The sequence below is a fragment of the Pelobates fuscus genome, chromosome 2, assembly GCF_036172605.1.
Source record: "Pelobates fuscus isolate aPelFus1 chromosome 2, aPelFus1.pri, whole genome shotgun sequence".
NCBI lineage: Eukaryota > Metazoa > Chordata > Amphibia > Anura > Pelobatidae > Pelobates > Pelobates fuscus.
Genome location: NC_086318.1, coordinates 137,403,317 through 137,417,129, shown reverse-complemented (window position 1 = coordinate 137,417,129; position 13,813 = coordinate 137,403,317). Strand labels below are relative to the sequence as shown.

Below are 13,813 nucleotides of genomic sequence, written 5' to 3'. Positions count from 1 at the left end.
GCACAAGTAAATGCATACTTCATTATCCCTTCAAGATTTAATAGATTTTCTGTGAAAACCGGAAAATAAAAATGTTCACTTTTCACATACTATAACGTTGCTTGATCCTCAAAATTAGCAATATGACAAAGACAATCCATTTCTTTCAGCAACTACAGTTCAACAGCCTAAGCGATCATAGCAAACTCTCACCAAATGAGGAAGTAAATATTGATCAATCATTTATACATTTGTATATTTAATTTTATAGTGTGGACTGTTTGTATCTTGTATAAAGAACAGTTGTACATTAAGTTGTGTGCTAAGTATTAGTCATCTGCATTCTGATAAACCTGATCGTTTAAACTACACTATATACTTTTTAGGTATTCTAATAAAACTGGAAGAACCCACATTTTTGTATGTATTTATTTTTGTGCTCAGCAACAATAATGGGCTTTTTTTCACCATGTCTGGATGAATTCCCAATATTAGCAACTTATATAGTTAGTATTCTTGAATAATTGGGAATTCCTCAAACCAGACATAATCTTTTCTGTCTCCAGCCTTGAGACTTCTCTCATTATGGTGGGAAACCACTGCTGTACACACCATTCTGGGAAGTACATCGCTACTGGAGGGTTTTAAGGAGAAGTACAGACCAGAGTGCTCCACCGACCCATTGATTACTTATCATTCGTGAAGGGCAAACATTTAAAAGCACTGGGCACATGCTTCTTGTTATTATCTCTTTCAAAAAAGAAATTCAGATGGCAAACACGAGCATGCTAGTTATAGATCAATGCAGCAAGATCTGCCCTTCAAATGGCTGTAGTCCGTGGGAGGACCAGGATTACCTGGAAATCCTTTGCTACATCTTGTTCTTTGCAGTCATCCCTGCAGAAGCTGCATGTCCATGGGGTTTGCAGCAAATAGCTTTTAAAGATTAGTATATATATATTTTTTTTTTTTATTATATATTTGTTGCATTCTCTCAACAACACATTAAAAAATAGTGTTCCTGTAAATTAACTTCAGTCTGAAATATTTCTTTAGTTTATTAAGACTTCAAAACCCTTTCACCCTCATTTTGTATTGGGAAAAACAGAACTGATGTGATTTTTAGAGCCGGTTTAAAAAAAATCTGAATCTCCAGAAACCAAAGAGAAATCAATAGTCTACACACAACTGCAAGTAAAGAATTTCTAATTTCAGGCCAGAATTGCCATGTTGGAAGCTTAGATGTATGTTGTTTTTTTCAAGTTCGGCTAACTTGGCCTGAAATTACAATTCCTTAGTCAATTCCCAGAATTCACTGTCTAGTGGTTAACCCTGCTGCTTTCTTTGAATTCTTGAAAGTGATTCAGTACAACCCATTGCCAATCACATGTTCCTCCCAATATACTGATATAGACTGGAGGCTCTGGTCTTGTGATCTGCTAAATATTTTTTTTCTGTTTAGCTAGTCAAGCTAGATTTACACAAGCTGAGTAACAAGATACTGCTGTTTACTTTTGCCTTTGAAGCTGGAATGAGCAGCAATCCTACATTCTGCCAGAATTTAGTTTAACTTGTCAATCTTTGCAGTAGATTTACAAAATTCAGAGTAAACTATTCAACCTGTGACTATAACTAAGTTGGGACAATTTTCCAAATCTATATACTTTTTTTGCTTTTGGTTTTCAGTTCAGCATAATTTGCTGTTTAATAAATAATTCCCAGTAAATGGTTGGTCTCAGATAAAAGCTCACTTTTTTAACACAAATTTTATTTTTGTTATTATCCAGATTCCGGTCTTTTATTAATCAGGCATTCATAATTACCAAACGCGTGCCTGTTTATGTGCCACATCAGGGAATAAAACTGCCTAAAAAATTTGAGCTGCAGATCAAAAGTTATATCCATATCAAAATCAGGAGCACACTCCAATAGCTACATAACATGCAATACTTTATTCAAAACAATTTAATAAAAACGTATATCTTGGGGCGGTTCAGCTTGGAGGCGGACAGGGCAGCGATTGACGCTCTCCTCACCATACTTTTGAGTCCTTTTACAAGATGCTGGTGGAAATCAGTTCGTAACAGAGGTTACTTGAAGTTGACAGGACTGGTGATCTTCTTGGGAGCAGGGTCTCTCCATCACAAGATCTACCGAGTGTTCTCAATACTCATATTATATGGTTCTTTTGGTTTAATATTAGTACACATTATGGGTTTCTTTATTATTATTTGATTATTTAGTTGTTTGCACACCATAGGCAGGCTTCATAGGAGCCTTATCTTGCCCATTTCTCTTCTTGGAATTACACCCCCACCACAACACTGGAATTAGCTGTTAAATAATAACAGCGGTAGCTACGTTATTCAGTTCAGCACTGGCATGTTATTCTCAGAGGATAAGCATTTAGTTTAAAACATAGGTAGTGTTAACTATGAGGCCCCCTATTGCCTTTGTGACACCGCCGGGCGGTTTTACATGCTTTGCGGGGTTATGTAGGGTGGTGATTGATCTTAATAACGTTTTCTACTGACATTATGTAGATTAGTAACACTACCAGTATTACTAATGCCTTCTATCTTTCAAACCTCATTGAGTTTTCTTTTGAAATAGAATACCTAGAGCAGGGGTGCCCGAAAGGTAGATTCCCAGATGTTGTAGAACTACATTTCCCATGATGCTTTGTGTGCCTTTAGAATTGCAAAGCATCATGGAAGTTGTAGATTTAAAACATCTGGAATCTACCTTTTTGGGCACTCCTGACCTAAAGTCAGTTACCACACTGGTTGTTCATAGTTTGTGTAAGGGCACTGCACTGGACTTATCACGGCTACTGTTTTTTAACTTTGTGCCTGTTTGACATATTTTTTATATCTTATGGCTATGTAGCTATGGCTGCTATCGCTATTCATATGTCATGTGATGTGATATCTCAATAAAATATAAATTATAAAAATTAAAAAAAAAAACACAAAAAAAAGCCCTGTTTGACAATAGCCATTTAAAGTTTTGCAGGAAAAAAATCTGATCTCATTTTATGCAAGTTACTTTTCAAGCACAATCCAAAAATGGCACTTACAAATTCTGATTGCCAAGTGTTTGCTTAGGTGTGAATTATATTAGATTCAGTAAAGTGTAATAACACATTTAGGGGGAGGTTTTTTCATCTTAATATGTTTTATATAACCAGTTTTCTGTGTTAACGCAATCTAGATTTCTAAGCTAGAGTGGAACTGAGTAGTCAAAGTCCAATTTGCCTAGCATTTGGGCACGTCTGTGTGACCAGGTATAAAGGCTAGTCATAGAGGGGGCAGCTTCCTGTCTTTATAGCTCCAGGTAACTATGACCAAATGTCAAAGGTAAAAAATAAAGAGCAGGCGAGAGTACTGTTTGTTCTAAGAAAATGTGTATGTGCTGGGCAATTACTCTTATCTTTCTCTGTAATAGGAGAGATCAATGTGAAAATGTTGTGTGTGTGTGTGTGTGTGTGTGTGTGTGTGTGTATCTGTGTGTGTGTGTGTGTGTGTATGTTTGTTTTTTGTGTGTTAATTCAAAATTTACTATTACTCATTATTAGATGTGGTGAGAGCAAAACATAATTCCCCAGTGACTAATGTAAATTTTAAAAGCTTTTGTATTTCATTGTCTACAAATCTGAAGTAAGACCACCTTGGGCACAGCATTTACTAAAGATCAGCTTTCCACAACTCTCCCAGAATTCTCAGCTAAACATGCAAATGATCCCAGGCAGGCACCATTCTGTATTTCAGGAGGCATCCTTAGTACTCAAGCCCTGTTTTAAACACAACTTTAAATCAGAGCATCGGGAGTGATCCAAAAGGACTCGAAACCAACCATACACCATATATTTTCAGCCTATGCGTTTCATCAGCGTGGTACTGATCTCAACAAATGTTATGGGTAAAAGGATACTATAGTCACCAGGACAACTACAGCTTATTTTATTTATTCTGGTGAGTATAATTCCCTTCAGGCTTTTTGCAATAAACACAGTATTTTCAGAGAAAAGGCAATGTTTACATTACAGCATAGGGACACCTCCACTGGCCACTCTTCAGAGTGCTTCCTCCGCCCTCTATATGGAGACACTGAACTTGACTCATATAGATGGATTGATTCAATGCATCTCTATGAGGATTTGCAGATTGGCCAGGGCGACATTTGGCTGCGCCCCCAGACAATCCTAATAGAAAGCATTGTGATTGGCTGAGATTGGCTGAGATTATCACCTCGGATGATGGTAAGGAGCCAAGGAGGCAGATCAGGGGCAGAGCCAGCACCTGCAGACTGGAAAAAAGGTAAGATTTTACTATATTTTGGGAGGCAAGGGAGAACCAGGGGGGCTAGATGGTGTTTTTAACACTATAGGGTCAGGAATACATGTTTGTGTTCCTGACCCTATAGTGTACCTTTAAAGTTAATGTAGTGTACTGTTTAATGTTTAGTGCAGTGTATAGTTTAAAGGGAGTAATTGCTGTGCTCTGCTGCCCAATATCAGTGGAAGTGTCTTTAATAGTGTGCATATTTTTGATTATATTTATTACATTTTGCTCCATTGCAGCTGGAATGTCAGAGATTTTCCCAGCCTTTCAACTGCTGTGCAACTCACAGACACTGATACATATGCACACATGCTTACTCATACCTGTAGTTGCTTCCTTCTTATTGCAATACCAGGAGTATTTGCGACTGTTGTCTTTCATTTTTCATTCTGCCTGGAGTGGGACTCCTATCAATCTGAGCCAACCTGGGTTATGTCTTGATGCTGCACTAAGCTTCATGAACCTCACAGTGTCACATCACATTATGTAATTGGGTATTTATTGCACAGAGTCACTCCCAGTTATGCAATATGAGATTTGAATGCAAGTTCTCATTGACATAAAAAGCAGGTCATGTAAATGTATGTATATTGTGAACATTGCAACGACTGTGCTGGTACATTTCAATTTGTAGACTCACTAATTTGAAAGTCCTTTGAATTCCACTTGCCATGCACTATTAATGTACTGACCATTTTATGTAGCATATATGAGCTGTTTAAGAGGGACCTTCTAGGCGGGATGAGGATATGGTAAATACGATTTGTAACATGAGCTGACTCATTCAATTTCAAACTCTCTGTAGTTAGACTTGCTATAACATTTCTCCTTGTAATATTTATTTCTGGACCCATTGGTTTACAAAGCCCCGTTTGGTGCTGGTAAGATTGTAAATAATCTGCCGTTCATGTACCCTTTTTCAGAGTTCTAGGGAACTATTTTTGTTTTGTAGTTTCTTTATGCAATGGCCTACTGTTTTTGAACACTGCTCATTATGCCAGTTTGAGTGGACCAGTGCCCAGCCACGAAGAGCTGGCTTGTCCTCTTGAAGTAACAATGCTACCTTTGGTTTGACTGTATAGCAGTGGCAGTTGAGAAGATTATGTAATGGACAATAGCTGTAACCATGTCTCAGTTGAATTGTTGCCAGTGGAAAGATTCTGGAAAAGTTTGAAGAAGAGATAGACGAATTCTTGGAAATACTATTGCTCGTTAATGGTGTCTATTTGTTCACATACTTTCCATTTAGTCATGGCTGAGAGAGTGGAAATCCATTATTGGTATCTGTAAGTTAACATGTCTTTTTTGTTCTTCTTCCCTAGGATCCTGAAGACATTGTCCATTACTCTTAGACGATCCTACGCAAGCGAGGCTGAGCAGGTATTATTCTCAAATCTTGTCTTCTTTTGATGTTTATACTTTTTAGAATATTTTTTTGTTTTACGTAGACTATTTTCTTTTGTTTTTCAGGGAAATAAAGCTGTTCTTGTGACAGGATGTGATTCAGGATTTGGATTTACATTGGCCAAACACCTACATAGCAAAGGTTTCACAGTGTTTGCTGGATGCCTGTTCAAGGTAATAAAAACGGGAGGCTATAGTCCAGGCATAGGCAACCTTCGGCACTCCAGATGTTTTGAACTACACCTCCCATGATGCTTTGCCAGCATTATGTGTGTAAGAGCTGTGATCCTTGTCTGCAGGTAGCACGGCCCTCTAGGGTAAACAACAGGCACAGTCCTTTTATTTGCATATAATCCAGGCACTTTATTTGTAAGTCCACACAGGAGACAGCAGCAAATGAAAACATAAATATAACACAAATCCCTATAAACAAAAGGTTCCCTATCTCTCAGGGGTTAAACTAGAACAAAACAATATTCGTTTCACCAACCTAGTGTCTTTGGTAGCTCCCTGCACTCCAGTGCTTAGTCAGCCTGTTGCTTTCCTTTCTCCACTCCTAGTGCTCCAAGCCAGCCTTAACTGCTTTCCTTTTGCACTCCCAGTGCTCAGTCTCCTTGACTCTCTCACTGGAGAGAACAGCCTCTCTCCTACCTGCTTCCAGGGAGGAAGCCAGCAATCCCCCCTTTACCTGCCTAGCAGGGAGGGGTTTATTCCCACTGCAACAGCTGATTAACTGCAGCTGAGCAGTGGGTTGGAGACGGTTCCAAAAAACTCTGGCCTGGACCTTATTTCTCCCAGTTGGGTCTAAACTGAGGAGTGGAGCATTGGCCCACCCTTCTCTCCAAATGCTCCACCCCAGGGGCCCATAACTAAGCATAGCTTTGTGTTGTCTACAACACAAACTACACATACTCCCCCTGGGGTTAAATGTTATAGGCCTATCTGCCTTCACTTTATCACAGAGCATTATGGGGAATGTAGTCCACAACATCTGGAGTGCCAAAGGTTGCCTATCCCTGCTATAGTCTATTGTTCTTAACCACTGTCGCGGTACTTACTCAAACGACGCGCCACTCCGTCATTCCTGTTCTCTTCTGCCTTCCCAATTGGCACTTGCATTTGGACTCTCCGAATGAACGAATTGGGAGGTGGATGTTACTGGCAGGGAGAGGGATGCTGCAAGGTCAGAGCACCACTCTACGTACAATAATATAACACCTAGCCTTTCTGGTTCTAGAAGTGCCATGTCATCACTGCGATCCCGTTCTCCCACTTTTTAGGGTCGCAGGAGTGATGTGGACCAATTAATGTCCACTTCAGTGGTCAAATATCGTTTTCAGCCCCACGGTCTTTGCCCTCTTGTGGTATCAGCTAAACATAACTCTACCCTTTTTCTTGGTATATCTTCAGCTTTTCAGTGCTTTGTCCGCCTAGCTGATACTTTGCATTTATTTGAAATGCCCGTAATTGCTGATATCCACTATTCCTAATTAGTGGAATCCGTTAAATTAGCATTTAATGCATTTGCAACAATTTTTATCCCATTTTGAAAAAGCCCTAGTGGTGAAACACATAAATGGTTTTATTATTTGTGTATTTTATATAATAAAAGGTTTTTTGGTTACTATTTGTGCCAACTATCTTTTTATACACAATTTCTATTTTTACCTGGCTTTTTATCGATTTTATCGCGTGCTTACAAGCTTATCCTGAAGTGCTGATTATATCACTAACGCTGTTATCATAGTGCAGTTGGTCTGCACTATACTTGTAAGTACATTTTCATTTCTTAATTTTTTTTTATATATTGTCAAACAGAAAGCACTATCACCTGTTTTTTTTATATACCCCTTTCCTGAAAGTTGGACATCATTCCGTCCCAGAAGAGAACAACCCATATATCCCATAAGCGGTGATCATACCGCTGTACGCCTGTTATACCTGAGCTGGCTATAGCTCTCCTAAATGTGAGTTTAATATATATATCCTTCCTCTCACATATATTGACCCACACAGTCTATACGATCGGTCTTTTATTTTGTGTCTTCCATATCACGAGAATAATCGGACTACTATAAACAGTGAGGACACCCCACCACCAAAAGCACCTAAAAAGACACCGCCAGACTGCAATCTTAAAACTATCTTGGACTTATGTATATGCACTAATTTCATATCTATGCTTTATCTATATATGTTTTATCTATATACTTGTTTTATTACCCATAGTCCATATTAATATACTTTGGCGCAGCCTTGCACTACTGTTGTTGTTGTTGTTTTTTACTTGTATGTTAGAGGGTTACCCTCTGCCAGGCCGCTGCCTACCCACCTTTTATTATTATTAGCGCTGACCTCTTCTAACTTTTAAATTTGCAACAATGTGTTTTCAGTAACCTCTAGTCCCCTGTACTGCAACATTTATTATCTAACACTCTTGGATTGTGAGACAAGTTGCTGCAACGTTTCAATATAGGAATAAGTGACTTTGTTATATTTAGTAAGCAAACAGAATAGGTTGACACCTTAGTAGTGTTTTCTATGAAAAAATTCATATTAACTAATATTTATAGTGTATTTAGCCCAACCTTACATATTGACCAATTAGTGCGACTTGCCTTACTACAAACTCCATCTCCTTAGATTTGTTTGCATTTCACTCAATTGTATTGTTGTGGTTTTGCAGTTTAACCCGTTAATGCCGTTACGGCGTTCTATGCCGTCCCGCATTTAGTGGGCTTTAAAGCCGTTGCGGCGGCATAGAACGCCGTAACGGCTTTGAGCCCTGGAGCGCCCGGGTTACTTACCTTCCCGGCGCTCCGCTTCGGGAGGACTGCCTCACAGCCCAGACAGCCCCCCCACGGCAAATCAGGACCCCGGGGGCCATGTGATCGCTCTTTGAGTGTGGATCTGCCAGCAGGGGGACTGTCTAAAATGTCTAAAATGTCAGACTGGTGGGATCTGTAAAAAAAAAAATATTAGACATGTGTATATTAAAAAAAAATATATTTATATATATATATATATATATATATATATAATACATATTATATATATATTTAACGTCATACATAGTGTATTTTAATACTAATATAAGTACATATATTAGTATTAAAATACACTTAGAATGACGTTACATATATATAATATGTATATATATGATATATATGTAATAGATATATACACATATATTATATATATATATACGTATAATTACAATAATAAATAAAATAATACAATTAATAAATAAAATATTGAAACAAAATTTAATATAAATTATATATTCATATGTAATTTCATTCTAACTGTATTTTGTTATTAATATATATATATTGGTAACAAAATAAACTTAGAATTACATTCTATATATATATAAAATACAAATAACCGCAAATATATATATATATATATATAGCTAAATACATATAATTACATAAAATATTACATTAGTATACATGTAGAATTTAGATATCTATAAATGCATATATATTAAAATTCTACATGTATATTTAATTAATCTTTTAACATAATTATGTGATTTGATTAATTCAAATTTGATTGACATGCCTGACAACACAGGGAGAAAGTGCAGAGAATTTAATTTGCAAGCACTATATTTGACCCTGTAACTCTCCAAGACACCATAAAACCTGTACATGTGGGGTACTGTTTTACTCAGGAGACTTCGCTGAACTTAAATATTAGTGTTTACTGGTAAAATTGTATTACAAGGATGATATTTTAAGTAAAAGTGACGTTTTTTGCATTTTTTTTTAATTTGTATTTTATTGAGTTATCATAAGTGATATACATCATTTCCATTTTATAGATAAGTATTATGCATGTGTCCATTAATCAGCCACTGTCCTGGGGCAAATTTCTGGGAAGCATACTGTGGGGTCCGCCGGTGGCTATTAGGTAAGGGCATATGTCTCTATGGACTCAGATGGATGTCTGGGCTCAGACTGGCCTTGGTGTTGTTTTAGTCTCTTTGTCTGTGGGTTGGGTGGGACTGGTTCGTGTTGTGTGCTGTATTGTCTGGGGTCCAGCGCCATGAGGCTCTTCCTCCTGCCGGTCTGTTCAATATCCAAGCCTGGATTAATATCCAGATTATACATCTCATACATCTTAAAATCGTGATCATTCTATGTGTTTATAGTCTGAAATAGGACAACGTTAGATGAGGTGTCATATCTGAGCCATGTATTTATTTAATGGCTGTATTACTATATATTAGCACTCTGTTGCAAAATGTAATCTAATGTCCAAAAGGTTTCCATACACAGGACAAAGGAGACGCAGGTGTGAAAGAATTAGACAACCTGAAGAGCGACAGATTGAAGACTTTGCAGCTTAATGTGGTGAAGCAGGAAGAGATAGAAAAGGCTGTGGAGATCATTCGGGAAAATCTGCAGGATCCTGAAAAGGGTATGTAGCTTCCCTATTGAACAGTGCAGTGGCAAAACGTTAGAAATTATAAAAAAAACTAGTTGTCCTACCATGCGAGTGTGCAGGCAGGTGGGTTCTCCTCACACAAGACATACAATTAATAACCAGCTCTGGGTGCTGCATTCAGGACTTAAATGCCATTAAACAGATTAAAATCGTCCTTTATTCAAAATCAAAATTATATTTGGACATAATGTGCAGGGAGGGGCACAAGAAGGAAGATGCTCGAACGTTTTGTGCCATGCTTGATATTTCCTCAGAGCCTTGCTTAAAGGACCATTTTAGTTTGTTTGATGGAGCATGGGATTTTAGGACCAACACTGGTGATGTATTGTATGTAGCTAGCACCCCTGACTCAGAATGATACAGTTAGAGTCAAATGAAATCATTATTGGAGAAGATCTCACAAGCACTTGCACTGTCCAACTCTAAGCTCGTACAGCACACTTAAAAAGGGACCTCATTGTCAGCCGATGCTCAAACCAGCAGATTGATGCACAGGCTACATCTCTTAATTGACAAGTTTTTATGTTCAACTAAATATAACTATCCCTTGTTTGTTTGAGTTCCAGAGTTCTAAAAACAGATATTCCTGTAGTAGCATTGTAAATATTTCCATCATTTGAAATGTCTGCTCCTATTGTTATGATTTACTATACACTTTACAGATTTTTTATATATAAATGCTCATTCTTGTAATTGTTTTAATATTCTTATGTTTTCCTTTGGCAGGTCTCTGGGGTGTGGTTAACAACGCTGGTATCTCCACGTTTGGAGAAGTTGAGTTCACTAGTATGGAAACATACAAGGAGGTTGCTGAAGTTAATTTATGGGGCACAGTACGAGTTACCAAAGCTTGTCTCCCTCTCATCCGCAGGGCTAAAGGCAAGATAGCAGTTTAGATTTATTTGTTTAAACAAAAGTAATGTTTTGACTGTTTCTCACTAACAATCTGAAAAATCAGCTTGGGGCATGGAATAATTCATTATTTAAAGCAGGAATGCACAATTGGTGGAATCTATTTTGCACTTATGGCCTCATTGGCTGAAAGCAACCCTCATTCTTTTTTTTTTTTATTCTTTATTTTAGATGTGCTTGGTAACATTTCAATATCAGTGACAAGAGTTATGCATTGTACATGGTATAGATTAGAAAATTGGTTAGTTCCTTCGTCACATAGGTTTGCACACATTTTATAATTTTTTAAACAAGTTACAGTGCAACATTAGAACAAGTTTTAGCGCGTGCTTCCCTTCTGTTAGCTCTAGGTATGGTAAGCGATGGTGTGTTGCCCTGTGGTAGTTTCGTGTTTCCTTCGGTGTTGCGTGATTGTTACGTTTGGCTGTTGTGGTGTGTGTTCCGAGGGAGGTAGCTTTTGTCTGTGTGCACTCGTAGGAGCTAAGGTTGCCGTGCTATGTGAAAAATTTGGTGGTCTAAAGTGCAGTTACGTGTTAGCGGTTGCCCTTAACCCAGGGGGCATGTGGGGGGGGGGTGAATGCAATAGAGTGTGGTATGTGTTGACTGGTGAACCCGACTTTGTTGTCTACAGCATGCGAACATGTATGAACAAAACATAAAACAAATAACATTTAGAGAACTTCTGTGGCATCTGTCTCGGGGGACATATCAGCGCCCTAGAATTATCTCTGAGTCCCAAGAGGCTGTATCATCTATGGCTAGCCGAGATATGCAGTCCCTGTCAAGGCGTTGTGGATGTGCTTCCAGGGGATCGAGGTATAAACGGGCTTGTCGTAGCAGGGTGTCCCCATCTGAGACGAGTTATTCGCTGTTCCAGGTATGGGTAGGTTGGTAAGTCCCAGTGAGGTAAGTATTGCGGGGATTTCGGTCTCTGATGTGACTCTGTAGGTGTTGCCATTGTGGGTGAGTGTCACGACTCTGGGTGCCCCCAGCGGTATTGTATACCAGCATGTCTCAGGCGACTGGTTAGTTCGTACATAGTTTTCCGCCACTGCAGAGTTGCCCTTGTCAGGTCTTGGAAAAAAAGAAGTTGTGCGTTCTCGAATGCCAGGGGCGTCTTGCCTTTCACTGCCCGCATTATAGTAATTTTGTCCTGTGTCGTGGCGCAACATAGGATGATGTCTCTTGCTTCTGTGGGTGGTGAGTTGGGCCCAGCTGGTAAACCCTCATTCTTTAATGCATTTTATACCCCAGTAGTCCCTTGACTGAGACCCTAAATTTGCTTCTTGTATAATATTCATGAGATACTTATTAACTGCTCACAATATTGTATCATCAATGCTTCTCCTGTTGCAGTGAAAGGACCTTTTGGCACTGGTGAAGGTCTAATGTTAAAGTTTTAGTTATTATATTAGAATTAATTAATGGATTGTTGAGCTAATTTACCAATTGAAGAATAATTTGCCAAAGTAATCCCATGAACACAATTTGGGTTGTGATAGAAAAAGAGGTAAAAAACAATTATATAGGTAATGCGTTAAGTAATGTTTAACAAATAATTATTGAAAGATGCCGTTAAAGTTCCTTCACCTGCTTCTAATGCAGAGGCAAGCAGCAATGGCATAGATCTTCTCTCAAGAAAGGATAGAATCTATGGGGTCTGATATTATCTGCATGAATTAAGGCATCTATAGATCAGACCCCACCAGTTGCAATTATCAAATCAGAAGATAAGAGCTGAATAAGCTGATAGTAGCCATTGCATCACTTCTATCCATTTACAGACAATCCCAGTCAAAACTGTGTTTGCATGGCTGTATACCGCTACTCCCATGTAGTTGCCCATTCCTGTGAGCAGATGTTGAACAAATATGGTATTTGTACGGGCAGAGGAGCAATTATTGCTTCCAAATCTGACATGCACCATCATCCATTTTTAAACTTACAGGGAGAAATATCTGACAAACTATAAAGTTGCTATGTTCCGAATACAAGACTGAGGCTTCAGATTTATCTTATATTAAGTAATGCCTCACTAAGAAGACCACATTACCTAACATGCTTATTAGTAGACTTTCAGTAGTAAACACCATGCTGTCATATGATAACAAGACTATACGTTTGGAAACTCCCTATAGCCTTACATTTAATCTCATTACAATTTTTCATGTACTAATGTACGGTCTGGGTTCTTTTTTATGTATCGTTTTAGGTCGTGTTGTGAACATCAGTAGTATGCTGGGTCGAATGTCAAATCCTGCTCGCTCCCCTTATTGCATCACAAAGTTTGGCGTCGAAGCATTCTCTGACTGCCTCCGCTATGAGATGCATCCACTAGGTGTAAAGGTTAGCGTGGTGGAGCCAGGTAATTTCATTGCTGCCACCAGCCTCTACAGCCCTGAAAAGATCAAAGCCATTGGAGACAAAATGTGGGAACAGTTAACAGAGGAGGTGAAGAATGATTACGGAAGAAAATACTTTGATGAGAAAATTGCTCGTATGCACACATACTGTAACAGCGGTTCCACTGACACATCACCTGTTATTAATGATGTCACACATGCTTTGACGGCATCCACTCCCTACACACGTTATCACCCCATGGATTATTACTGGTGGCTGAGGATGCAGATTATGACACACATGCCTGGTGCTATATCTGACAAAATTTACATTCATTAGCAATTTTTGTATTAGATATATGTTTAAATGTAACAAAA

At 38.4% G+C, this 13,813-nt stretch overlaps 1 protein-coding gene across 1 annotated transcript in view; it reads left to right on the top strand.

Annotated features, from left to right (window-relative positions):
* The window catches only part of BDH1 (3-hydroxybutyrate dehydrogenase 1), an 18,582-nt gene extending 4,769 nt beyond the window's left edge, over window positions 1-13,813 (top strand). The window contains exons 3-7 of the mRNA XM_063441693.1: window positions 5,645-5,702; window positions 5,793-5,900; window positions 10,013-10,154; window positions 10,908-11,060; window positions 13,306-13,813. Of these exons, the coding sequence (XP_063297763.1) occupies window positions 5,645-5,702; window positions 5,793-5,900; window positions 10,013-10,154; window positions 10,908-11,060; window positions 13,306-13,775 (931 nt within the window). The 3' untranslated portion in view covers window positions 13,776-13,813. The remainder of the gene's footprint in view (window positions 1-5,644; window positions 5,703-5,792; window positions 5,901-10,012; window positions 10,155-10,907; window positions 11,061-13,305) is intronic.